General features: G+C 35.8%; 1 protein-coding gene across 3 annotated transcripts in view; it reads right to left on the reverse strand.

Moving 5' to 3' along the window:
- Positions 1 to 22,089, reverse strand: part of TEX10 (testis expressed 10) — a 43,544-nt gene that overhangs the window by 20,907 nt on the left and 548 nt on the right. For 2 of the 3 annotated variants that reach the window (XM_074361905.1, XM_074361906.1), the window contains exons 2-9: positions 18,713 to 18,901; positions 16,528 to 17,240; positions 15,904 to 16,147; positions 11,349 to 11,461; positions 4,711 to 4,949; positions 3,846 to 3,981; positions 2,190 to 2,365; positions 702 to 879 (exon numbers count right to left, since the gene is read on the reverse strand). In XM_074361905.1, the coding sequence (XP_074218006.1) occupies positions 702 to 879; positions 2,190 to 2,365; positions 3,846 to 3,981; positions 4,711 to 4,949; positions 11,349 to 11,461; positions 15,904 to 16,147; positions 16,528 to 17,240; positions 18,713 to 18,892 (1,979 nt within the window). In that variant the 5' untranslated portion in view covers positions 18,893 to 18,901. The remainder of the gene's footprint in view (positions 1 to 701; positions 880 to 2,189; positions 2,366 to 3,845; positions 3,982 to 4,710; positions 4,950 to 11,348; positions 11,462 to 15,903; positions 16,148 to 16,527; positions 17,241 to 18,712; positions 18,902 to 22,089) is intronic. The other variant, XM_074361907.1, reaches the window with a different exon arrangement.

The following is a 22,089-nucleotide window of genomic DNA, read 5'->3' on the forward strand; positions in this document are numbered from 1 at the left end:
GGGAAACAATCAGTACAGTTTCAGTTTGGGATGATGAAAAGCTCTGGAAATGAACAGTGGTGCTAGTTGCACAATGTGAATGTACTTAACGCCACTGAACATTTTTTTTTTTTTGACAGAGCAAAAACTACTTTTATTTCTCAAAAGAGGAAAATGAAGGAAAGTGCTTGAGCTGGGAAAAGGAAAGAAAAGCACTCAAGCAAGGAAAAGGCACTCAAATAGGGAGCCATCAGCCAAGATGGCCCTGTGTTACATATATTTTGCCACACACACACACACACACACACACGCGCAAAGGTATTTCAAAAGATTCCTTGTCTGAGTCCACAAACTTACTTATTTCACCAGCTACATTAAATCTGAGCTCCTTTCCAGAAAGGAAGGTTCTATGTTGCAATTTTCCAACACCACAGGTTTTAAGCGTAATACTCTCACCTGCCACTGAACCCTTACTACATGCTTTTTGGCAATTTTAACCCCTATTCCAATCTACCTATACAAATCATTAAACAAATAACCTGAAACAGTCTTACTCTAGTGAACTAACTCTCTAGCAATAATATCAACCGTTTTAATTGTTGTATTAAGGGGAAATGAAGGCAGGAGCAGTATGTAACTTTAAAAGTCTTCGGTAGTTCATAGGGCAGGGGGCAAGAGGAAAAGATTATACACTTAAAATACAGCTCACTTGAGCATGCTACCTCATGTGCAGTATCCCGATAAGCATGGTAGCCAAACTTGAACTGAGTCTTCCCATAATACAGCAACGACTTAACCGAGAAAGCAAATCAGCAGGCAGACTGGGTAGAAAATATACAAGCTGGACCAAAAGCTGCTGAGACTCTGCTGGGAGAACCACCACAGTGCCTTCTTGTGGATCTAGTGGGATAGGAAGACACAGTAAATCCAACTATAAAAGATACACAAACCAGAGTTAAAATACTAAAGCAGATTAAGTAATTATTTTCACTGTTTTGTTGAATTCCAATGTATCAATTACAAGGGAAAAAGTTTTATCATAAAGCATATATGTATGGCTTAAAGTATTATCTAAAGTAAAACACTGAATATAATCATTTTAAGATACACTTAACATTAATAATTTCGTACAACCAAATGTGTTATCTTAAGTAAGAACGATAATCGGGCTAAAGGGATAAGACAAAGCAAAACAGTGAAAAATAAGCACTTGTGCTAAACAGTGACAATTATAACATCAAAACCCAAAGACCTATTTATGTAAATACATACACCTCTACTTATAAGCAATACTAAAAAACACAGATTTAAAAATATTACGCACAAGAGGCAAAAACAAACTAAACGTCCATCACCTAATGAATAGATAAATGTAAGAGGTATACCCACACAATGGAATACTAGTCAGCACTAAAAAGAAATGAAGTACTGATATATGCTACAACATGGATGAATCCTAAAAACAGTATGCTAAGTGAAAGAAGCCAGACTCCAAAGACCCGTATTATTTAATTCCATCTATAACTAATGTCCAGAACAGGCAAATATATAGAGACAGAAACGTAGATTAGTGGTTGCCAGGAGCTGGGGAAGGAGGACACGGGGAAGAACTACTAATGGTACAGTATCTTTCTGATGGGATAAAAATATTCTGGAATTAGATAGTGGTGACAAATGCACAATCTTGGAAATACATTAAAATACAATGAATTGTACATTGTAAAACAGCAAATTTTATGATACATGTATCATATCCCAATAATGTGGATTTGTATATATGTATATATACCAGTATGCTTGTATTGGTATTTTTGCTTAAAAAATGAAACAGTTCCAGAGATGAATAAAGAATTATTAATGCAGAGAAGTCATACAAGATATCCATGATGATTAAATACATAAAATTTGCCACCAAAGCTTCAAAAGAATTTTGTAAAAATACCTGATCAGTTCTGAATTTATGAATAATGTGGTTTAAGACAATTTAAGAATGCAAGAAGCACCTCAACCATTAACCTTCTAAAACTATCCTAATAAATAACTTACTATTGAAAACAAATTTACTGTTTGATGTTTTGTTAATTTTACCATGCTATAATTAATTTACAATAATTTAAAGGAAAAGCAAGCCTAAAGAGCCCCCCTTTAAAACTTCTTTCCTAAATCAGGGTAGACCAATTATTACTTACATGGTTAAACAGAACTCTTACCATAGATTCGGAGAGCAGTAACTTGTAAACTTTTTAGTAATTCTTTATTTGCTCGTGCTGCAGCAGTATGGATGATATCAATAAGCTGTGTTGAGAGCTCAGGGTTTCGGGAGCCAAGATGAGCAAGCTGCAACGGTAAACCAGCCAACCATCGGGATAACACTTTACTACGACACCTAAGAAAGGCCAAGGAAGAACAAAATAAAGTATAATTTTCAAAGACAAGGGAAATAAATGTAAACAAAGAATATTTTTAACTTCAACACACCACGAAGTGACAGATCATCTACTAATAACACCATATTTCTTCATTTAAATATGAGAGGCTATAAGATGGCAGCATCATTTATTCAGCCATAGTATTTTCTAAGGTTTTACCCACTAAATTTTGTTCATGTAATCTGGGGTACTATCTTTAAATTGTACTTTTTATCTTAAAAGACACAGACACGACTTAACTCTTTGTGAACTACTTGTCCTAATCAGTGTTAATTATTATATTAAGTCACTGATGCATTCAGTGTAGGGTGCTCCCACATTAAATGGCTTCAAACCTGTCATTTATGTTCTTTCCTATACTTGCTAATGCTCTAATGTCTCCTTACTCACTTAATCACTTTTGCTGTCCCTGAAGACTTTAGTGATTTAAGCATGACCTTTGTAGTCAGACAGACCTAAACTTAAGTCTCAATTCTGCTGCCCTTTAGCTGCATGACACTCACCAACTTACTTAACCTAAGCCTGTTTCCTCTGTAAGAGAAAACAATACCTACCTCAAAGTATGAGAATTATTGAGAAACTATGAAAAGCATCTGATTTAGTGTAAAGACTTGAATATGTTCCAGCTACCTACATATGCTGAGGTATCCCAAGTCTGTCTTCCACCCGAACATCTCTTCCTGACTATCCATAAACCTGAAACTCACCATATCAAAAAACTGACTCCTCAGTTCTACTTCTTTATTGTCTATCTCACCTGATAGCACCAAAATAAGACAGAAATCTTCATATTTTCTATTTTTCTATTGCCCTCATTTAAAAAAAATTAAAATATAGTTGACATATAGTATTATGTTAATTTTAGGTATATCCTAATGATTTGATATTTGCATGTATTATGAAATGATCATCATGCTGTAAGTCTAGTAACCATCTGTTCACATACAAAGTTATTACAGTATTATTGACCATATTCCTTATGTTATATATAATACTCAATGGCTTATTTATAACTGGAGGTTTGTACCTCTTAACCCCCTTCTCCTATTTCATACCATCTCTTTCTATTGTCCTCATACTTACACTGTATGTCCCAATATGTCACTAAGAGCTAGTGGCTCAACCTCCATAATTCTTATGGGAAGCGAAAGAAAAGGCTGAGGCTGCTACAGGTTGTTCTAATTGTCCTTTAAATGTCATTGGACAAGTGGAAATACATGCTTAAAGAGACTTACCTGCTCATTTATGTGTATAAAGATTACTGGCACTATTATATCTGCTTCTTTATAAAATTTTTTATCTTTTCTTAAATGGAATAGTTTAAGAAAAGATAAAAATAGTTAATTTCTCTAAAGATTTAATCACCCTATTGCCTTATTTGGACTACAAAATAACTCAGCAAGAAAAAGCAAGGGAAAATAACAAATGAAACTTTACCTGACTCTGTACGATCTCAGTTCTTCTTTTTGATAGATTTTGCTGAAAAATTTCAGTAACAAAGTCCGAACTGGAAGGAGAAGGCCTCTCTGCTGATACAATGTATAAACTGCCTTAATGAGAGACTCTGTAGCCTCTAAAAACAGAGAAAAAACTATATGAGTCAAAATGTTTCTTCACCAGTCCCCAAATTTTCCTAAAACACACATAAATACTGTGTTTTGTTCCTATGACTAAGCAGATCTTAGCCACAAACTGATAACTATCATCAAAATCCTACAGCAATGGCCTGACTAATACAAACCAACCAAAGATTACAGTATACATTTTCCTAAAAGATAACAAACCTAGGTAGGGATGACAAAAACCAGAAAACGAGAAAGGTAGGTAAGATGGGAATCAAACAGGAAAGCTCTGTTTTTGAATGAAAAGAATCAGCAAGTCACACTAAAAACTAACAACGTGACACAACTTCAAGCTAGAAGAAAAGTAAAGATATAAGGAGGATTCATCAATTTCTAGTCAAATTAGATTAGAAGAGGTTATTTCTTCATCACTACACTCAATGTCATTTTGTCTTAATAACACCTACCTTCTTCTACTACAACTTTAGTACAAGTCTAGGAGAAATCCTAGTAATTCACTTCAGAATGGACCTACCCACTAAGAAGGGGATGCTCTGAGCCATGAAAGATTTCAGCGTTCAAGGAGATATTCCTTTATAATTATGCAAGCTACCTTTTAAGACTTAAATGTAAATAACTTGACTACATGAAATGTCTGAAAGTCATCAGTTCAAAGTTAGACCCTACACAGCATGCATAGGAGCAGCTCTCTTAAACAAGGACAAAGTAGCAGCACCTACCTCTGTTTGGTTGTATCTGCATTAACCTCCAAGAAACCCCAAGCAATCTGTTCAGCTGCTTACTATTTAGCCTAGAGCCATCTTCGAGGGTCTCCGTCACAAACTTTCTTATCACTTCTATCCAGTTGGAGTCTTTCTGCAAAGTTGAGGCATTTGCCAGGGAGACCATGATATCAGACAGTGTTAAATTCAGTAACAGATGATCTACATTATTGGACAGAATCGTGCATTGCTTGAAGCTAAAAACAAAGACATACATCTGTAAGTGTTTTATCTATCATACCTGCTTCACTTAACATACTTAAAATCATCATCAATGGGTCAAAAAATATTTCCTCCTGGAACAAACTGCCAAGAAGACAGGTATATCAGGCCACTATTTAGTCAATAAACCATTCATTATGAATTCAGGGATGTTAAAAGCATAAATTAGAGTGCATGCTTCTCAGTTCATTATCCAAGTTGCTATTCACACAAAAAGTATAGGTCCTTGTAACACTGCCTGGTAATCTTAGATGTAACTTGGAGGCAAGAAGACTTGAAAACCTCAACACACTTGGAAGATTTTTTTAAAGCAGATACTTGCATTTGGATAGAGGACACAGCAGACCTTGATTCTGCTTCTAACTAATCATGACTGAACAGAACCACTTTCTCCTGGCCACAATTTCCTTATGTGGGAAATACAAGACTGGTCTGGATAAGCACTATTTTGAAATGACTTACTTTTATGACTCACATCTCACATATTAAAATCTTTTTTTCTAGCCAAATAAAACACATTCATTCAAAGCTTGAAAGATATTTCAAAAAAACTTCAAATAGAATGCCTTAATAAAAACAAAATTTGCAACTTCGGACATTAATAACTCATTTCAGGCTATGTTGTATTCAAAAGCAGGGTCTATTTCCATGTTTAGAAACATGTAAAGTTGATTAAAATAAAAAATACATCAAAATAACTTGTTTTAAAGGAAAAAGTTAATCCTGGATTAGGCATGAGCAAGAAAGGACATAGAAGTGAGGAACTACAAATACATGAAAAGATAAAAGACATTTGGAGCTATCAGGGCAGCAAATGTAGGGCTAGGAATGACAAATGAGACTGAAAAAGTCAAACAGGACCAGATTATGGAGAGTTGAAGGCTAAGGACTAAAATTAACTCTGCAGGCATAGGAGTAACATGGTTGAAAACTTCTTTCAGATGGATAATTCTGTGGATGGAAAAGAAAAAATCAGAGTTACAAGACTCTAAACAAAGCAGCAGCTGCATGACTTATTTTAGCAATCCAGGCAAGGCATGACAAGTGCAAAACTAGAGTCAGTGCTTGTATAGACAGGAGAAAGGGGGATATTTAAGAATAAAAATGAGCTTGATTTGAAGTCCACTTGAATGTATAAATTTATGGGAGTTTTGGGACAATGAGGATTGGAGGAATTAAGGGTTCTAGCACCAGTGACTGGTAAGTGGAGATGTTGTAGCAGAAAGGGGCAAATATGCAGAAAATAAATTCTACTTTTGATATGTTAAGCTTAACATGTCTAGTACAAATTCAAACAGAGATAGCCATCAAACAATTCACTGTGTAAGTCTGACACTGGAGGGAGGAGTCTGAGCTATTTAAATAGAAATTACCCGCAAGATCACTCTTAGCTACAAAAGAAGCTGGAAAATCTAGTTTTTATATTGTGTAGTCAAATGCCCTGCTAAAAACTGAAAACTCTGTCATTAAGAGAGGGAGAATGAGTGAAAACTGGCACAGATGACTAGCAATCTATACCACAAACCCAAAATCACTAGTAGGTTCTTTGCCAAAATGCTCAGTGCTTAAAACCAAGGTACATTTTACACTAACTAGACCACACAAAATCTCAATTGCAACATTTCTTCACCATAGGTAGACTTTCCAAGATTTACCCTAAGCTTATCTCAAGTAACATAATCCATTATTGTCTAAAAGGTCTCAATGGACATTGCAAACTTAGAAGAATTATCCCGTTTCTCCAATAATTTACACAAAATGTTAAGTCTAAATATATCAACCACTAAAATTCTATAAGGGTGGCAGGTCACTGTGAAAACTCATTTTCACTAATGATACCGTAGATAATAGAACTAATCCCCTTCTTGAAAATAACTTTAAAAGCGGGATGAAATAGTTTTTAACAATTCAAAAGCTAACAAGATAATGAACATTTACAGGGCCCCCAGATTTAAGAAAAAGCAAGATCTCAACGCTCAAGGCTTAGTCCCGAAGGCAACTGCCAATTTCAAAGAAAAAGTTGGAAAACTGAAGTAGCTTTTACTGGCCTCACAGGGAAAAGTCAAAACCCAGGGCCTGCAAAACACAGGGACTTCTGTATATTATCCCTACTTCAAGCTGGACCCTTAAAGGCTTCTCTTCCAGGGTAAAGGTGAACTGGGAGTAAAAGCAGCTCTTACACAAAACTTAATCCCAGTTTTGCATCATCTCTGCAGTTTAAGTATCAATTTTCCCTAACTAGATCTATAGATTCAATACAATTCCAATGAAAATCCCAGCAAGTTATTTTGTAGTTATTAACAAATTGATTCTAAAGTTTTTAAGGAAGACCTAGACTACCCAATACAAGACTAAAGTAGAACAAAGCTGGAGGATTCTTAACTACCACTTCTGAGACTTACTGTCCAACTACAGTAATCAAGACAGTACGGTATTGGTGAAAGAAGAGACAAACCTAGGCCAATGGAAAAATTCCAAAACAGGTCTATTTTGGCTACGTACCAAAGAATTTCAGCCACATAGATCATCACACAGAATATGAAAAATATGCTCTCAAGGATTGTGACTTAATAAAATTAGTAATTTTTTACTACTTTATTGAGAATTTTTTAAGTGAAACTGGCATGTTTTTACACTGTGAGTGCATGGTGATGAAGAATACAGTTGGCCTTCCATATCCACGGGTAATGCATCCACATACTCAACCAACTGTGCATTGTGTGTTATGTGTATGTTTATGAACTATGGTTTTTTGAATTCATGGATATGGAGTGTGCAGATATGCAGGGCCTACTGAGGGACCTGAGCATCCATGGATTTTGGATCCGCAGGGGGTCCTGGAACCAACCCCTAGCAGATACAGAGGAATGCCTGTACAACATCTACTAGTACAGTTTGGTGCCACTGCCTTAATTCACGCTAAGATATCAGCTATTTTACCCACCAATGCTTTTGTACCATCAGTGCAAACGTCAGAACAATGAAAAAGGCAAATAATATCTTAATATAATTGTAAAAATAGTCTGTGACCCTAGGGGACACAGACCACACTTTGAGAACTGCTGTCTTAGGCATACGAGTAAGTTAGCCAACTGTAATAAGCTGTCTCACAACAGAAACAATAATCTACTGATTACAGGAAACACCAGTAAGTTTCCTCCAACCCCACCAACTTAATTTGTTCTGTTCCTTTAATTATAAGGTTCTCCCAAAATGATAGCTGCCCTTAAGAATTTCAGATTCTAGATCTTCAATGGAGTACTTATTAAACTTTCTATATAGAGGCATACCTTAAAGATACTGTGGGTTTGGTTCCAGACCACCACAAGAAAGTATCACAATACAGCAAGTCACATGAATTTTTTTGTTTCCTGATGTGTCTAAAAGTTATGTTTACACAATACTGTGGTCTATTAAGTATGCAATAGCATTATGCCTTTGGAAAAAAGTACACACCTTAACTAAAATATACTCTATTAGTAAAAAATACTAATCACCACCTGAGCCTTCAGTGAGTCATAGTAATAACATCAAAGATCAGTGACCAGAGATTACCATAAGAAATAGAATAACGAAACTTTGAAATACTTCCAAGAATTACCAAAATGTGACACAGAGACACGAAGTGAGCAAATACTGTTAAAAAATGATGCCGATAGACTTGCTTGATGCAAGGTTGCCACAAACCTTCAATTTCTAAAAAGTTACACAACACCTGCCAAGTGCAATGAACTGAAAACACAATAATATGTTTGTACCGTACATCCAACAAATCTCTTTTTAAAAAGTAACCTTCTATACTGTTCCAGATGATCTTTTCTTTTAGTCTTAACAAACATTTTTGTTCAATTTAAGTATAGGAAGCCCAGATTTCTTCTACAAATGAAACTGCAAGTCAACTTCCTTTTGACTTCTGCTTAAGTACAGTTGACCCTTGGACAAGGTCTGTTTGAACTGCGCGGGTCCACCTATGCATGGATTTTTTTCCCCCAATAAATACATACGACAGTACTACACAATCCACAGTTGGCTGAATCTGAGGATGAGGAACCAAGAACACAAAGGGCTGACTGTAAAGTTACATGGGCACCCCAACCCCCAAGTTGTTCAAGGGTCAGCTCTACTCACCTCCTACTGCACCATCTTCCTCTGGGGCTTATTCTATCCTCAGGTTCCCACAATCTATTTGCAAGTATATTTTTAATGTAATCATTCACACACTGCCTGAACTATTATTATCCACTATGTTAAACATAGCTTACTTTTTATTTGTTTTTTAAAAAATTTTCAACTCCCCATTTCTTTTTTTCTTTTAATGGAGGTACAGGAGATTGAACCCAGGACCCCATGCATTCTAAGCACACGCTCTACCACTGAGCTGTATCCCCTCCCCACAGTTCATCTTTTAAAAACAAATATTTTCTGTAAGAAACTTTCTATCACTACCATAAAGAGAAAACTAGCCTTTCCCAATATACTTTGCAATAAAATCCCAACCACTCCTAGTCAATCTCAACTTGTTAAATCAATCAAAGCTCTCTAATCCCTCCGAAAAAAATTTATTAACACACTGGGAAAGTTCCCCAACTAGTAGAAGACTCTAGTCTGCAGTGAACTTTTCTCTCTCACAAGCTGATTTGTAGGCCAAAGGCAAGACTTAGCTGTATCTGTTCCCAGTACATATTAAAATTACCTCATTAGAAAAATCACCACATAAACTAATAAAGTATGAGTACAAGAAAAAGTTTTCTTAGAGACCACTCAACTACACTGAATTTTTTAAATGTTAATATTTTCAATGCCAATATTATATCCTTTGACATACACAAAAGAACTGAAAGCAGGATTTGAATATTTGGAGATATCTGGAGACCAATAATCATAGTAGCATTATTCACAAAAGCCAAAGGTGGAAACCACCCACATGTCCATTGACAGATGAATAAACAAAATATGGTATGTACATACAATGGAAGGTTAGTTAGCCTTAAAAAGCAATGAAAACACGGAAGCAACCAAGGGGTTCTTCAGTAAGTGAATGGATAAACTGCGACACACTCATACAATGGAATATTACTTAGAACTAAAAAGAAATGAGGCATCAAGCCATGAAAAAAAAACATGAACGAGGGTAGGATGAAGAGGCTAATAATAAGCACAGTGCATTTCAGGACACTGAACTATCATGTATGATAGGTACATGTCACTATACATTTGCCAAAACTCACAGAATGTATAACAGCAAAGAGTGAATCCAAACATAAAAACTATGGACTTTGTGAGTGTTAATGATGTACCAACTTAGGCTCATAGATTGTAACAAATATATAACTCCAGTGTGGGATGCTGCCAGTGAGGGAGGCTATGCACTCTGTGGGGACAGTGGCAGAGTACCTTCTGTTCAATTTTACTACGAATCTAAAACTGCTCTAAAAAATAAACTATTTGAAAAAGGACAAAATGCTAGTACGTGCTACACCATGAATAAACTCTGCTATGCTAAATGAAAGTAAGCCAGATGCGAAGGAATATTGTATGCTTCTACCGATATGAGGTACCCAGAATAGTCAAATTAATAGAGACAGAAAAGTAGAAGGTAGTTCCCAAGAGCTAGGGGGAGGGGAGCATGAGGAGTTATTGTTTAACGTGTACCTTCAGTTTGGGAAGATGAAAAATTTCTAGAGATGATGGTGGCAATGGCTGCACAACATGAATGTACTTAATGCCACTGAACTGTACACTAAAATGGTTAAAAAGCTGAATTTCATGTTATGTATGTATATTTTACCACAATAAAAATAATATCCTTTATAATTCTGTATTTCAACCTAAGATTTAAAAAATGTAAACATCAGGTCAAAAATTAACTGAGGATACACAAGTAAGTGTGAGGACCACTGGCCTAAGGGTCTTCCCTAACTTTAACCTGTGTTGCCCTCCACGGCTATCTGCTAAGTATTCAATGGCCTTCCTTATGAAGTACAAGAGCAGCCTCTGGTCCCTAAAAACAAATCACTGGGGAAACTTAGGAAGAATAAGCTGTCAATCCATTTTTGCTAAAAATTCCACAATTTGACCATCTCAACCTCTTCATAGAGTTAACGCCTTCCTTTTCCTTTTATACCTTGGCACACATCACTTCATCAGGGCAGCCCTTCCCTGGGGCTCTACTCCCCCCATGAAAAAGCAGGACCAGCTCCTTATTACATACTCTTACTTTACCCTAAACTCTTTTTTCATTAACTTTATCAGTTGGTCACTGAAAATAATCACAAAATCTAGATTAAAAACACCTCACAGTGTAGAAAGTTTCAGTTTAAAGCAAATTATTTTCTGGTAACTTCAGATTAAACAGTGGAAAAGAATTGCAATACCTTTTATTTGTCTCCTTCCTTTTGTGCTTGGTTATTTCTTTTAAGGCATATGGAAAATTACTCATAAAATGGTGTCTGAAATCAATAAGGTAATTCTTTCGAAGCCATGACTCCTATTAAAATAAGCAAAGATTAGAAAAGTCTGTAAGAAACAATAACTGAAAATAACAAATAAGATCTTAAGCAGAAATTTAACAACTTGTCAATATTCAACTATAAATTTCCCATTATAATACACCTTCTGCTAAAGACATAATATGTAAATAAATTTAAACTCAGAATAAACTGTTAGGCCATCCAATTTTCACCTACTAATTTTTTGGTGCTTAATAATTACTTTGACTTGTATTTTTTCTGTTTAAGAGGAGAAAAAAAGGAAGAAAGCAATTAAGATTAAAGAACATTCTGAATTGGAACTACTAATACAGTATTTATAAAACATACAAGGAAGTCTTCTACCTAGTGTTCTATATAACTGTACCTGTATTCCCCAGCAATTTTATTATTTTCCAAGAAGGGTATTTAACACTTTCACGAAGTAATGCACTTCTCTGAGATTCTTCAGAAGTATTCGTGAGTGCATCATTTTCTCCTACTTGAAACACTGTCTTAATTTCAGATTACAACACTCTTATTTCCTCCTATCCAGATCAACCATTCCATTCTGCCAGGGGCCAAGGGGTTCCTTGGGATGTGGGACTTGAAGTACTAAAATAGTCACCCTATGGCCTCTTAGTTACCTTCACTGGATTCTTCTCTTCTTCTCGACCTAAAAATGTACACTTGACAACTCCTTTTGCACTAAGAGGCATCTTAAATTTAACACAAATAAACTCAACTCTCCTCTCCAGCAGTCACACTGTCATATGGACCATAACACAGGCCTTACCCTTCACTATGCACACCAGCAGCCCTGTTGGCTTTACTAGAATCCAGCTGCTTCTCATCACTTCAACCACTAGCTACCATTCTACTCCAAGCCACCATTACCTCTTACCTAGATTACTGCAATAGCCTCCTAATGGTCTCCTTGCTTTTCCTCTTGCCCCACTAAGTCAATTCTCTCTACACAGCAGCCTGGGTGAGCTTTTAAAATATAAATCACACTTCAGTTCTACTAGAATTGGATAGTGAGCACATGGGAGTTCATTAGTGTTTTATTTGTAAATTAAAGTTAAACAAACATAATTCAGATCATGCCACTCCTCTCTGCTCAATACAGTCCAATGTTTTTTCACCACACTCAGATTAAAATCCACACTCCTTATCACGGACCACAGGGTACCACGTGATCTGGCTACTGTCATTCTTTCTCCCTCATCATCTACCACTCTCCCAGAATCTCACTTGCACAGGCCTTCTTGCCATTCCTCAAATATGTCAAATCTGTTCTCACTTCAGGGTTTTTGCACTTGGTGTTCCCTATGCCTAGAAGATTCTTCCCACAGGTCTTCACAAGACTTGCTCCTTCAAGTCATTCAGGGACATTCAGATGTCAACAAAAGCACTTCCTAACCATCTATTTAAAACAGCTCCCCTACTCTGTTCCATCACATGTTCTCTCTTTACCCTGCTTTTCTTCCATTTTTTTTTTTCTAATACTGACATTATACAGTTGTTTACCATCTATCAACTCCATCAGGAGCTAAGTTCTGTGAGGGTAAGCACCCTGTCAGTCATGTTTACTTCTGAATCCCCAGAGCCCAGAACAGCACCTGGCACACTGTAGAACAGTGCTATCTGAAAGACTGTTCTGCAATGATGGAGCTGTCCTATATCTTTACTGCCCAATACAGTAGCCACTAGTCATGCGTAGCTACCAAGCACTTGAAACGTGGTTAGTGTGACTGAGGAACTGAATTTTAATTAATTTAAGTAGAAACATTTATAGATGCTCAATAAATCTTTGATGCATGATCACATCTTATTCCTCACAATTCTAATCCTCATGGTAAAAAGACGAGACATTTAGACAAAAAGCAGCAAGTATTAAAATACAAAGGTAAGATACAACAAAATTTTTATAGTGTAAAATTGTAATTTTATAGTGTAAAAAACTGCACCTGAAGCTATTAATACAGGACTCCAAAAAATAAAGTAAATTTAAAAGCTAATGTTAAATTGTATTTCAATTTTAAAGATTAATGTAACTTGAGATTTCTTTTTAAAGCAAAGATGAAAGATTTCAAATTCCTAAAAAGGTTTCAAAAAATACTACTTGGATAAAAATGAAATTTCTGAACTGTGCAGTAAAATACAAACACACTACATGCATTTAGCAAAACCTAAAAGTCAGTGATCCTAAGGATGCACCTAATACAAATACCAATTTATCAGTAGAAACTCTACACATTTTCTAAGAGAAAAGAGCTACAATTCAGCCTGTGATATGTGATTCGAGTTTAAGGCCAAGAAATGCCATTTCATTCCTCCTAAAGTATGAGCTGTTACAGGTTACTCAATACTTTAACTACTAAGACATAACTGAATGTGAGTGAGAGAAAATAGTGGGAACAGTAACAAAAAAATAAACTAACATGCATTTTAATGTCACCTTATACAGCTAACATACATTTAACTTTGTCTCTAAGGTAATAAAACAGACCTCACCTTATCCAGTTATTATAGTTCAGCATAACAAACTTGCCAAGGTAAATTAGAGAATTCTACCAGTGGATGCTTTTAAATACTATTCCTATTTGAATTAAACCCCCCTCAGTTTCCGACAATTTTACATAGAATCTCAATTTATTATTCTGCATAGTCTCCAACAGTCTATGCAAAACAGTCTTCTGAACTTAGTATTCTATATTAATGAATGGCTAATATAGTCATGTTATAATAGCACAGACTAGTTTTAAAAGCATACTACTTTAAATCTCCCTAAAATTAAGGCAGTGTTTTCATCCTTTGTCAGTGTTAACCGAATGATAGTAGATGATCCAAAACTAGCTCAATTAATGAATTTTATTTGCTCCTACCATTCTATCTAATTACAAATACTATTACTAAAGCAACAACAAAAATTAACCAGTGCCCATGAATAACCAAACACCAAAATGCTTGGAATTTTTATTTCTCACTTTCCAAAACTAAAGGAAAGACTAGTATGTAAGATTCATGTTGAATATCACTATATTTACTTTTTATCTTAGTCTGTGACAATAAATACATTCAAGTCTCCAAATAATATATATGTATTTTCTAAGAAGCTGCGATGCATTACTACTGTGACAAGCCTACAATCACAGATTAATTACCATAAAGGAGAGAAAGCTTTGCTTTCATAAAATCATCCACTATACCCCTAACCATAATCAATTTCTTGCCAAAGTATGCAATGAGTCATAAGATAGACTCAAAACTGTAATCAATAAAAAGCCATCCTATTTGAGAAAGCAACTCATAAAAAACATCCCTACAAATGATGGGTAATAGGTTAGAGACAGAGCAAGGTCTTAAAAGAAACACACACCTTCATATGACTCTATTATGCTTTTCAAGATTATCAAATTCTATCTTAATTTATCCTTGTCTTATTTTATGTGGCATACTAACTTATTCTAAACGTGAGCTTGAAATAAAAAGAATTAAACAAAACTCAAAAACTGCCTTGTCAGTTTTGTATGCATGTAGGCAACTTCAAGGATTCACACTTGCCTTGTCAAGTCCTTGCAGAAATTCTACAAAATAGATGCTTCAAGCTTTAAAGTACTATTCCTACAGCTGCCCTTCTTACGTGTGCTACCACATTAATTCAGCACCAATTAATCTGAGATTGTTCTTCCTTACTCGCGCTATGCACTATGTATTACCATAACATAACACTTAAAAAAAAGCCACCAAAACTCAATTCTCCCCAAATAGGAGGCAAATTTTCCTCATGAAAAACATGTCTTTACTATCAGCTATCTAGCAAGAAGCTGCTGTATGACTTGGAATTCACTTAGGTTCACTTCACTCACACCGTACTTACAACTGCAGCTTAACTACCGTTAAGGTAACTTTTCACAGTATTTTCTGATCTTATATCCTTTATCAAGAGAAAACAAAAAAGCACACACTAAGCAAGTCTGTGTGTAGCTTCTTCTCTAAAACATCGTAGTTTAAAAACAACTCAGGTGGTTATAAGATCTTCAGTTTGGTCCATTTCTTGCCATCAACTTGGCAACATGGCACAAACTGGAAGAAAATACTTAACAAGCAACTTTTTAAATCCTACAAGAAGCCTCCAGAAATTAAAATGTTCCTACATAATCAATCTGCCATTAACAAAACATTGTAACACTATTGTGAATTATACCCAACAAAAACAAATGAAATCAAGCACATTAAGTTATGCATTTCACTTTAAAAAATTTAAACATACAGATTATAGAGTCAAAAATATTTTAATTTGTAGTTTTGAATAAGAAACACAGAAACAAGTTTACAGTTAAAACCTGGGAATTTTTTGGAAAATGCATAACCAGTTAGTAGTAGTATGCTGATTTCTTATCTGTCCAGTTTTGATAAAAGGCATTACTCAGAAAATGAAGAACCCACTAGTTCTCACCAATTTATGGGTTTCATCATGCTGTTTAGTGAGTTTCCACAGAAGGGAAATAATATTAAGGACTTGCTGCATGACCTGCAGAGGTTCTCGTTCTACACCGCTTCCCAAAGCAGCAGCTGGTTGTGGAGGCACAGCTTCAATCCAGCACTCAATCAGCAGTGGGATTATTATCTCAATAAATCCTTTCAAGTTTTCAGTAGATGACAGGCCTTCATCCATACTGCCTAGTCCTCCAACCAGGTACCTAATAGGGAAAGGAAAGAATGAAAAAAAAATTAATGATTAAAAAAATTACTCCTTGCTTAATTTAAATCTTAAATACAATGTACCAGTAAAATGAAGCACCATGAATTGATACATTACATTGATCAAGACGAGTAAGAAAAATTAAATTTTGAGATGACAAAGCCAAAAGACTATCAATTTTTATTTCTCATTAGGCTTTGCTAGAAATGAATAAATTAATATACTTTGAAATGACTCCTCCCATCAGTAAACAAAATCAAATTATGAGTAACTATATGAAAGACAACTGCATGTCTTCCCACCATTAGCCATCAATGGTCAGCAGTTATAATTCAATATAGGAAAACTGAGTGTGGACATAACTGAAATCCTTCTTACCGTAGCCTGAACTGTGAACTGACATTTGGCTGTGAACCCCCATTTTCATAAACCTGGATGTGTTGCTGGTCGTTGGCATGTTCCTTCCAGTTGATAAAAATGGAGTTGCTAGTGGCATGGGGATTTTCTTTTTGTTCCTGAAGTCCTTCACTTTCTCTCAACCTACTGGATCCATCTGCCAAGGCCTGAAGGAATTTACTGAGTCTCACTAAGACTTTCAGCCTCCACTGCTGAGAAGTGAGTCTCCGATTAGGATTTACAGAAAGTATCCAGGACTGGGATCTGTCTCTATTTACCAGTCCTTTGGACAGCTGCTGATGAGAAATAAGTTCTACAAAATTCTTAAGCAATATGCTGCTACGGCCAGTAATTAGAGCTGGGTACTGTTCCAGCAGAATGTCCAAAACTTTTAAAGAGTCCTCCTGAATTCCTTCAGTAATGTGAGTCATGGCACTAGAGAGATGGGCACTTACCAAAGGAAAAAATGGAGAAATTTGTTCAGCTCGTATTTTGGGGGCCAGGAATTGAAGAAGTTGAACTGCTGCTAATCGTACATTAGCATCTTTATCTGTAAACACAGCAGTCACTTCACTTAATATGTTTGAAAGGTGTGCATCAATTATAAATGGGTATTGAGACAAAAGGTCTTTAAGTCCAAGAAGAGCACTTTGTTTAACCCCAGCATTGTAGTGATGCATCTGTGACAGCAAATCCTATAAATAAAAATATAGGTTTTAGGTACATACATACATTACATCATTTTCAAATAAACATGTTAACTAAAACTATATTAATAAACTGACACACAAGTGGGATTGAAGGGTTGGGGGCTGCTTCCGAAAGTATTTTCTTAATGTGACTTTCAGAAAAATGTAGCTTTTGGTAAGATCAGAAACAGTTTTATCTTTATTAGCTTAATTAAAAGCATTACAGAACTTCTCACTTAGAATTTTCTTTTTGAAATTATCCTCTACACAGGATTAGGCACACTACCATTTAAAGTGACAGCAATCATCACCACTATTTAAAGACCTACTATATACCAAATATATGGTAGGTGCATTTATATACTTAATTTAAAAGGCTCTTTCTGCCTGTTCTAAATGGTCTTTCAGAGCATGTGTATTTTATTCAGAGTATAACATTTGGCAATTTTATTTGTGGAAAAATTTACATAATCTGTAACGAAACCATAATTTCAAATACCTCTTTGATATTATCTAGCCTTCGAAGCTCAAAAAGCAAAACTAGAAAACGTACATCTTCACAAAGACTTGTTCACAAATGTTTATAACAGCATTATTCATAAGAGCCAAAAAGTGGAAACAACCAAATGCCTATCAACTGATGAGTGGGAAAATGTGACACCACCGTGCAGTGGAATACTTGCCAATACAAAGGAATGAGGTGCTGCTCTGATGCAAGCTATAACATGGATGAGCCTCAACAACATGCTAAGTGTAAGAACAGTAACAAAAAACCACGTTTTGTATGATTCCATTCACATGAAATGTCCAGAATAAGTCTATACAGAAAGAGAGTAGATTAGTGGCTCTCTAGTGGGGGAAAGGAACGGGGAGTGACTTCTGATAAGTATAAGGTTTCTTTCTGAAGTGACAAAAATATTCCAAAATTAGACTGTTGTGATAGTAGCAACAACAATGTAAATATATTAAAAACCATTGAATCGTTCACTTGAAATGGTAAATTTTATTATGTGTAAATCATATTTCAATAAAGTTGTTAAATTTTTAAGCAAAACTATTGCTCAAATTTCAATTAACTCCACACATTTATTTTGAACCTGCAATAAGCTATGTATATAATGGTTCAAAAGTAAGACCGGATCCTATTTTAATAAGTCATAAAAACAGCTGAAAGACCATCACATCAAAAATTTGACACATTCAAACATCAAAAAGTTAAATACAGAAATTATTTCCAGATGACATAAAAAATCATCAAATAAATACACAAGGAAGAAATCACTTCGACTTTATATGAGCAAGTCTTTCTGGAGGAAGTGGGAAAGCTGCAGTGGCAACATCAGATTAGGGTAACAGATAAACTTCAAACTTCAGCCATTAATAAACCCTAAGAGTTAAAATAACTTTTCACAAAAACGTAACATTCTAGATGATTTCAAGGAAAATCCTATTTTATCAAAACAATATTTATGATTTACCTTTATGTTAAGTTTTCTATTATTTGTTGGAAGTGTTCCATCCTCCTTGAGTTGCTCAGGCAGATGTATAATCTTCGTTTTAAAATTTGTAACAGTAGCATTTTCTAACCTGGGCTTCTTTTTACCAACTTTTAGTTTTACTTTTTGAAAATCATCTTGGCGTTTTCTTTTTTTAGTCATTCTTGAGTGCTTTGATGAAAATAATTAATTTAAAAACAATGAATAAAGACAAAGGTAAATTATAATATATTTTCCAACATTTGCATTACTCTAACATTTATTTCAAAGATCATCAAGAATCAAGACCAAAAATAACCACACCAACAATATTCAACAGGAAACACCTTTATGAAATACAAAAAAAGATCAGTATAGTCAAGAGATATTGTAAAGGAGAGTCATTAACAATAAGGCAACAAGTCTTATCACTGGTTTGTCAAGGTTTTTTGGCCATGGAACCTTATGTCAAGCAATGTGCTACACAAGAAACTTTTGATAATTTTTTTTACAATCGTAGAGTGACAAGGAGGCAGCACAGAGTTGCTAGAGATATGTCTTGCACCTGCTGGGAAACTCCTGGTTCCTAGAAGCCCCTGAGAAACCTCTAGCAAAACAGTCTGAAAACCAACGTTATTATTTAATTCAGTCTGTAGCAGGAAAGTTTCATGAACCTAAGCTGGGTTCTTGAAAATGAGTAAGATTCAGATATGCAGCAAGGAGAGTTACTAAGCATTTCATAAGCAAGGAAAACAGAGTACAGATGAAGAGTAGGGGATAAGTCTGGTGTAGGCAAAAATGAAAGTTACCAGAATTTTGAACATCAGGAGAAGTTCAGGCTAGACATAAACAGGAAACGGTACCCCAAAAAAAGGAGAAAAGGCAGTAGAAAAAGAAATACTGCATAACAGAGGCATGAGGAACAAAGACCAGCCAGGCCACTATTATAATAAATAAACTCAGGTGTAATCCTGTCATCTTGCACTTGCCCAAATTCATCACATTCTTTCTCCTTACATCCAAATTACCCACTTATACACAAAATCTTTGACCTATGCATTCCCATGCCACTGAAGTCTTTATTTCTACCCTAGACTGTTAAAGTTTCCCCACCAGTATTCTTGTCTTGTCTCTAGGGTCTACTCCACCGCCCACTTGCTAGAGAATCACCAGAGGGCTCTTTCTAAACACAGATGTGACCAAGGCTCACGAACTTTCAGCTGCTCCTCTACGCCCTTACAATTAAAAACTGCTTGGCTTGACATTATCACATCCTTCCTAACTTTCTCTCCAGCTTCATCTTCCTTAGCCTCCTATACCTGGAACCAGTTCAGCCCTCCATAAAGCCCTTTCCATACACTGTAAAAATAATGAATTATGCCTTGAATAGTACATCCACTGGAGTGGATATCTCAGGAATAAATAAAACCTCTCCCGGACTATCATAATTATCCTATGCCCAGCTTTTTTTTTTAAGTCACAATGGTACTCATGGAAATCAAAAAATTTGAGTAAAATGAAGGTTTGCATTATTGTGAGATTAATAAAATGACTGGTGCAGGACCAGACAGCTCAAGTTCCCAGAATCCAGAAGCCAATCACCTATGACATTATATCCAAATTCACATGATTGCAAGGCTTTACTACATTAGAGCCTCACGAGCTAGGGTCTGGCTACATAGGTTAAGAGCAGATTCAAGAGTCATACTGAATTAACACAACATTGTAAACTGACTACACTTCGGTTAAAAAAAATACATATATACATATTTATCTGCATGACTGAAACATTATGCTGTACACCAGAAATTGACACAATATTGTAAACTGACTACATGTCAATTAAAAAAAAAGTCAGACTAACTAGGGTCTTTGTCCAGACTCTATCACTTTCTAGCTGTAGTTAACCACTGTGCCTCAGTTTTTATCTACAAAATGGGGCTAATAATAATGCTTACCTCATACAGTTGTTATAAGGTAGGATGAATGAGGGGCAAAAAAGCTCATATTTGTAAAACACTCAGAACTGTGCCTGGCACGCTATTAAATACATACTCTATAAGCACAAATATGTGTACTTTCTTAGTCTCAGGACAAGGACAGTATTTGATGCAGTATGCACAACAGCATTCAATTCTCACAAAACCGCGTGAGGAAGGTGGTACTAAAACCATCTTAAAGATGTGGCTCAGAAAGGTTTGTCAGTCCTTTATTAAGGAGCTGAAGAGGAATTCATACGCAAGACTGAGCTCTGCAAAACCAATTTCATACCGGAATTAAGATGAGAACTGGAAAGCAGCGGCAAAATGGCTTGTCTTATTTCATTTCTCCCAATCCCAAATTTTCATCCTACTCACACCTCTAGCTATTCTAGCCCCAAAAATGAGTAAAACCTAAAAACAAGGCCCTAATACTCACCTGTCCTCTTTTAATATAAAAAGTTTTCATTAATTAAGCAAGCACATTTAGTGAACTCTCTCTACAATTTTATTACTAGCTAATAGGAGAGATGAAAATAAATAGTACAAGACATTCAGAAAAACCGAATCAATTAACCCTCCACCCCCACCACACACACCTCTGTCCTATCTTTATCCACTAACTAACTGGTGTCCAATATACGGTCTACTGCCAAGCTTATGCCATATCATCCATCACTTTGTATTAATTACTCTACTGTTCCCCTGTTAGGAAGAGACCTGATTACCCTTCCTTGACTTCAAAGGCTAGGTAAGATTATTTTTACGGTACACAGGAAGCATTTTTATACTACGAACTCTTTTAAAAGTTCTTCTAGCAACTTCTGTTATTCTCTCTTAAGGATTTTCCTAGTACAGCATATCAAATAGTCCGACTAAGCCACTTTTGCAGTAACTGGTATTGAACAGAAGGTAGGAACTGCAGCCCTAGGGGCTGAGCTCTCACATCACTGGACCAGGTGAGCCTCAAAAGTTTTAAAACTGAATTTCACATACTCCAACTGCAGGTCTTCCAAACTTAACAAAAAGCAGATTCTAGTGTACCAGGATTTCGACCGAACCGAATTTCAGCTAATTTATCTGCCACCTCATTACCCTTCCCAAATTTCCAAATTCTTTACCCCCGTCCAAAAAAGAATCAAGAAAGCACACTGCACTCGGCTTTCAGTAATTTCCTCTCCCACCTTTTACGCTCGTGAGCTCCTTAAACTATACCTAGGGGGCCACTCGGAAGCACTGGACTTCCCAGAAAACAAATACCCCAGACTGGGGCGACTCGAGATGGTCCGAATCTGCTCCGCACAGATCGCTTAACCCTCCACACCTGGACTGAGAGAGGGCCGCTTAGGAGACGACTGCTCACCTCCACCCCCAGACTTCGGTCCTGCATCCCAGAAGTGA

The sequence above is a fragment of the Camelus bactrianus genome, chromosome 4 (genome assembly GCF_048773025.1).
Source record: "Camelus bactrianus isolate YW-2024 breed Bactrian camel chromosome 4, ASM4877302v1, whole genome shotgun sequence".
In the NCBI taxonomy this organism is placed as follows: domain Eukaryota; kingdom Metazoa; phylum Chordata; class Mammalia; order Artiodactyla; family Camelidae; genus Camelus; species Camelus bactrianus.